We start from the raw sequence: 6,099 nt of genomic DNA on the forward strand, positions 1-6,099 counted from the left end.
TCTCCCTGACATGGCTGCTTCAACACTAACTGCGGTTACTGAAACCATGCCTTCTTTCTTTGCGTGCACATTTGGGCGGCATTATGCTAATATTTCCACATAGTGAGGTAGATATGTGGGGGCGTGTTAGAACGAGCCGTTTTAGGGGGGGCGTGGCAGAGTCTTAACTTTGATAAAGAATATCTCTTTGGTTTTGAGACTTTAGTCTTTGCAACTTCAGGGATCTTATCTATGCACAATCAGCTTGTAACACTCCAAAGAGAAAGGAAAACTTGAAGTTGCATCATATGACCCCTTTAGGCTTAGAACTGCTTCGAAATCATTGAAAAATGATTCTAGTATTAAATGTATATTCTGAAAAAATTACAATGTTTTCTGACCTTGGGTGCATTTAAACCTGTTGTAAGGGACTCCAACACAATATTAGGACACTTTAAAATACCATATGACCTGCTCTTTAAACGGTTATAATATTGTGAGGATCACAGCTGAAGAAGTGGGACGCGAGCCACCGAATAGCCCACCCTCTTCACGCACATCTCACAGCTGTAAGCGCAATACGGAGGGAAAAACCCCTCCGTAGCATTGCACAACATATTATAAGAAGTGGGAATGCGATAAGCAATAAAGCCCATTTTCTTAAATATATAGTTCAGTCATGAAACTCTAGATGGCGCAGGCTGACGGGGTGTTAACATAACTGATGATATTCAGAGAGTTAAATGACTTGGCACAAGCTGATTGTTTCATGCTGCATATGCAGCCAATGAGCTTACTGCCTTGCTTGCATATGACTGGCTAGCATTCACTTGAGATTCCTGCAGGTATCGCCATATGCATTGGCAGTAGCAAGTTCCTGTACTTGCTTGCAGCAGCAGCAATAATCTACAACTACAGCAACAACCAACAGCAGAAGCAATTCAGCAGCAGCGTAGCAGATCTGTTCCGCCAAGACCAAATACATTAACATTGTCATATCCATCACCATGCTAAAATGTTCCGAGAGTTGTCATGATTGAAATCGTTTCAATATTGTGAGAATCACAGCTGAAGAAGTGGGACGCAAGACGCGGAATAGCCCACCCTCTTTGCATGCATCTCACAGTCTTAGGCGCAATACAGAGGGAAAACCGCTCTGTCCCTTTTTTACGCAATGGATATAAGAAGTGGAATGCAAGAGGCAAAATGCCCATCTTCTTGAAATCATAGTTCAATTTCGTAACACTGTGAGGATAACAGTTGAGGAAGTGGGATGTGAGTCGCGAAATAGCCCACCCAAACACATCTCACAGCTTAAGTGTGATACAACGGGGAAGCCTTACCATACTATTGTACCACAAGAACTGGGTAGACTACTTACAAATTGTAATCAGTTACTGATTGCAAATACATGACAAAAATTGTAGTTAGTAAAGAAAAAGAAAATATATTTAATTTGTTGTAAAAGAAAGCTAATAATGAATTCAATCATAAAAATGAAAAATAAAAATCTCAGGGGTGTTTTAAAACATTAAGACATGGGACCTCAGGGTTTCAATTTGCTCTTCTTAGCCTCGATGACCCTTCCGCCAGCTGGGCCCAGCAGCAGGCTCAGGTTCAGGTGGGAGAACAGAAGGACACTGCCAATAGCGAGGGATGTGGCATTCAAACGCCGCAGACTTAACCCTCGCCTCCCTGAATTTACGGACTACTGTCCTTAACCCTCGCCTCCCTGAATTTACGGACTACTGTCCCAACAGCAGTTCCAAAAAGTCCGGCAGGCGAAACAGGGGCATCATGGAGAAGGGACCTGTCCTTCTCCTTTAGCCCTGACAGGTTAATGCCACAAATGCCTCTCCGGGACTGCAAGAGAGTGGCCGATGACAAGAGCCGCTTGCTTGGACGCACAGAGGGCAAGATCGGAAAAGCAGCGGAGCTCCTCGAATTCAGCAGGAGCCACGCCCCCCTGCTGCATCAGCATCCTTTAGCAGGTCCGCCTGTTATGCCTGCAATATCGAAATGGTATGCAGGGTACCGCCGGCCTGCCCAACCACCGCATATGCCTTGCCCACGAGCTTAGATGTAATTTGGCATGGCTTCGAGGGCAAGGTAGGAGCCTCGAACCCTGTCACATCTAGCTCCTCGGAGCTACAGTGGCCGAGTAACATGCTCTCTGCCGGATCGGAAGAAACCAGAGACCCGGCTTCCAGATTCGGTTCGAGAGCAACAGAACTGGCGACCGAGGATCTGGCTCGTCAGCCAGATCCAACCGCAAGCCCCACGATTGCAGACAGAGCTCTGCCTCGGCAGCAGAACCGGGGGGTGCAGACGCTTGGCTTCCGTCCTCCGCAAAGAGAGGCAAGCGGAAGCGCAGCAGCTTTATCGTGAAAGAATCACGAGAATCTCGAGAGCTGACCATGCATGCTGCGCTCCCAGACACATCACACATAGCTCATGGGGATGGTGTGATGGGTGTGATGAATCTATTGCACGGTGGAACACATCTTTGAAATCAACGCTCACTCATGCTTTCTTATTTTTCTCTTTTGTTCACGTCCTTCCACACACGAGCGGAAGCGCAGCAGCTTTATTGTGAAAGAATCACGAGAATCTCGAGAGCTGACCATGCATTCTGCGCTCCCAGACACATCACACATAGCTCATGGGGATGGTGTGATGGGTGTGATGAATCTATTGCACGGTGGAACACATCTTTGAAATCAACGCTCACTCATGCTTTCTTATTTTTCTCTTTTGTTCACGTCCTTCTACACACGCACACACAAACAAATGGCTCCTAAAGACAAGAAGCTGATGACGTATTCTACAGGTGCCCTTTTATACTCTTGGTCGCACCAGTAGCACGTCATAGGCCAATGTTAAGTTCATTGTTATGTTTCCACATGCAATTCAGACACCGTTTATGCTGAAGGCGTTCCACCAAAGTATCCTCAAGGGGACGCAGTGCGAGTTCCCATTCGAAGGGGAACCAGTGTTTTGACTGTGTAGTTGCATATGTTTAAATGCTCATACATCTTCTGACCAGCACAAATCCAACAAGTGTTACTATACCACAAGCAATAGCAATGGAAAATTACTGCTTCACCACAACATCATGTGACATTAAAAACCATGATTTAGAGACATTCTTTTAACTCTTTTAATTGTGAAGAAAAAATCCCTTGAAACCACACCATCATAAGATTTAACAACAATGAAAATATAATATAATATAATATAATATAATTTAATATAATTTGACTGATCAATGCAATGAAGCAATGAAATGAGCATATAATTGTTTAAATGATTATTATAAATGATTATTAATGAATGGATGAATGAATATAAAATAAATAAAGAAAATAAAACAACACAAATGTATGTTTGCTCTCTTGAAGTAACACAGACACAAGCTGCTACAAAGAGTCCTTAGATCATTCAGTTGTATGATTATACTATTATACAAAATAAAACAAACACACACACTCACAAAATAAATTATATTAAAACAATTATATTATATTATTATATTAAGAGAAGACATATAATTAAAAATCATTTTCTTTATGGAGAAAAAAAATATATATATATAATTTTATATGTATATATATATATATTTTTTTTTTATATTTTTAATATTTTTATTTTGTAGAATTTGTTGTTACTTGTCTGTGCTTTTGAACATTCACTCAAACAATTATTATTTTATGTTAACTGGTCATTTTTTATTAGACATTTGTAAGGTTATACAAATCTATTTTGTTTTTACACCTCTGAATATGTTGCTTATTTTGTTCTGTGCATCATAGGTAATATTACATGCACTGCCAGACTGATAAGGATGAACCTCACAATTGCTGACTGCACACAGGAAGTCGAGCTGCCCATTTGTGAGGGCCAGTGTGAGACACACAACAGGCAAGTTTAACATCATCAGTCTGTTTCTAAAATAAGCTAGAATAATTTAGTCTTCATTATTTTAGAGGCACAGACACTTTGTTAGCTGGATGTTCATGTAAAGGTCTGTTGTATTATTACAAAGATAATATGCAACTAAAAGCAATAAGCACACACCTGCCAATCATTAATTAGTTCCTTGACAATAGCCGTTTGGCCACTATAGGGTATTGTCAGAACATTTGACATTTTTTTTTCAGCACAGGGATTTTTTAGATTTCAAATGTATGAATATTGAGTCTCATCCCCCATTTTAGAAACATTTGAGCATGACAAATAATTGTATTTTCATATCGGCCAATTATTTGCAGCTTAGACTATAGTGCAAAATAATGTGCTTAAATTGTGGAAAAAGACAAAATGTATCGAGCTATTTACAAAGACAATATTAACAAATGAAGTTAAGGTAAAGTAAAAAAAAAACAAAAAACAGTACTCTACTGAGGTTTAATGTATTCATACTTTGCATGTATATTGTTCATATGTTCATGTTATATTTTTAAATAATTTTTCCTTAGGGGAGGCATTTAGCCCCATGCAATAGCTAAGATGCAAATAATTTCCTAATATGAAAGTACAATTATTTGTGATGAGGGATGAGATATAATCTCAGAAACTTTGACCCTATGAATTTTTACTGAATTATAATAGGACCACACATTTTGTGCAAAAAACAACTGTAATATTGTACAAAATATTGTTTATTGTGTAATACTGTTTAGTGCTTTATCTCTGATTTTAAAAACCGAATGTAGCCATTGTAACATTTGTATATGTGGCCCCTGAGTTTAGCAGTTATTTGTTGTCTTGCAGGTGGGTTCATACTAATGACACACTTCAGCTTGAACAGAGTCACCAGTGCTGTAAGGAGAGAAGTTATGAGATGAGAGAAATCACTCTGACTTGCAGTAAAAACTCCCCAACCCACTTCACATATAGACATGTCACAGGCTGCGAATGCAAGGTTGAAGGTTAAGTTTACCTGACATACAAATGCATGAAAATGTCAGTTACTGTTACATGTGATTAACTTGGTGTGTGTGTGTTGTATATGCACACTTAATAATTATCTGCTGATGTGTGGGATGATTTAGTACATTTCAGTATATTTCAAGCAAATCAACTTCATTAATTGTCAATCATCTGTCTGTGCAAAAATCAATGCTTTATCTTGTTTAAATAATAATCACTATTTTGTCTTGTTTTGCCAAAAACCTACTGCAGTATACTGTATGTGCAATATATTTCAATTATTACTTTACTTTGGACTGTTTTATGTTTTCTGACCATGTCACATATTAATAATGCCATGCTTGTGTGGGTCTGTACTTTGAACGTGATTTAATGACCAAATCAAACTTGATTTAAACCAGATATCAGGTGTCAAGACCTCAAAGACTTTTGTAATCCACTTTATGGAGTCATAATTCACAATAATCGTTAATTCAATAAAAAAAATAATTTGAAATCTGTGGTATTTTAATGTGTATTTGCTGTTACATTACCCTGTTATTAAATAATAATAATAATAATAATAATAATAATAAACCTTAAATATATGCATTCATTGCCCCCCCCAATGATAATAATATAGCTCTGGAAAAATTAAGAGACCACTGCAAAATTATCAGTTTCTCTGGTTTTACTATTTATAGGTATGTTTTCGAGAAAAAATAAAATTTTTGTTTTATTCTATAATCCACTGACAACATTTCTCCCAAATTCTAAATAAACATATTGTCATTTAAATAAAATGAAAAAAAAAAAAGATTCTGTGTTTTCAGAACTTGTCTGTTCCCCTCGTTTAGCCCTATATTTTTAGTGTCGTCTGTCCCATGTTCCCTGTCCGGTATTGTTCATCTCCTGATGGTGCTACGTGTGTCTCCTGCCTACCCTGTGTAACCCTTGGTTTGTCTATTACTGTAAAGACTGTTATTCCTGCAACTCATACGTCTCTGTGTTCCTCGCTCCTACACTGTAGCAACCGTGACATCTCAGGTAGCTTTATAGAAATACGCATACGGTTTATGAAAAAAAGAAGATGACAGAGACAAAATTAATGCAGTAAATGTTTTATTTGCAACAAGACATTACTGCAAGATAACAAAAATATGTGATACAACTGCCATCTATTATGTGAAAATAAAAAAATAAAAAAAA

General features: G+C 38.2%; 1 protein-coding gene across 1 annotated transcript in view; it reads left to right on the forward strand.

Moving 5' to 3' along the window:
• The window catches only part of LOC107716201 (mucin-2-like), a gene marked incomplete at its 5' end in the record, with an annotated part of 18,541 nt that extends 13,626 nt beyond the window's left edge, over window positions 1–4,915 (forward strand). Inside the window, 4 exons of the mRNA XM_016522574.1 lie at window positions 1,807–2,010; window positions 2,168–2,451; window positions 3,792–3,900; window positions 4,753–4,915. Of these exons, the coding sequence (XP_016378060.1) occupies window positions 1,807–2,010; window positions 2,168–2,451; window positions 3,792–3,900; window positions 4,753–4,915 (760 nt within the window). The remainder of the gene's footprint in view (window positions 1–1,806; window positions 2,011–2,167; window positions 2,452–3,791; window positions 3,901–4,752) is intronic.
• Window positions 4,916–6,099: the final 1,184 nt, after the last annotated feature.

The sequence above is a fragment of the Sinocyclocheilus rhinocerous genome, unplaced genomic scaffold (assembly GCF_001515625.1).
Source record: "Sinocyclocheilus rhinocerous isolate Xijiao unplaced genomic scaffold, SAMN03320098_v1.1 scaffold3022, whole genome shotgun sequence".
Lineage (NCBI taxonomy): Eukaryota > Metazoa > Chordata > Actinopteri > Cypriniformes > Cyprinidae > Sinocyclocheilus > Sinocyclocheilus rhinocerous.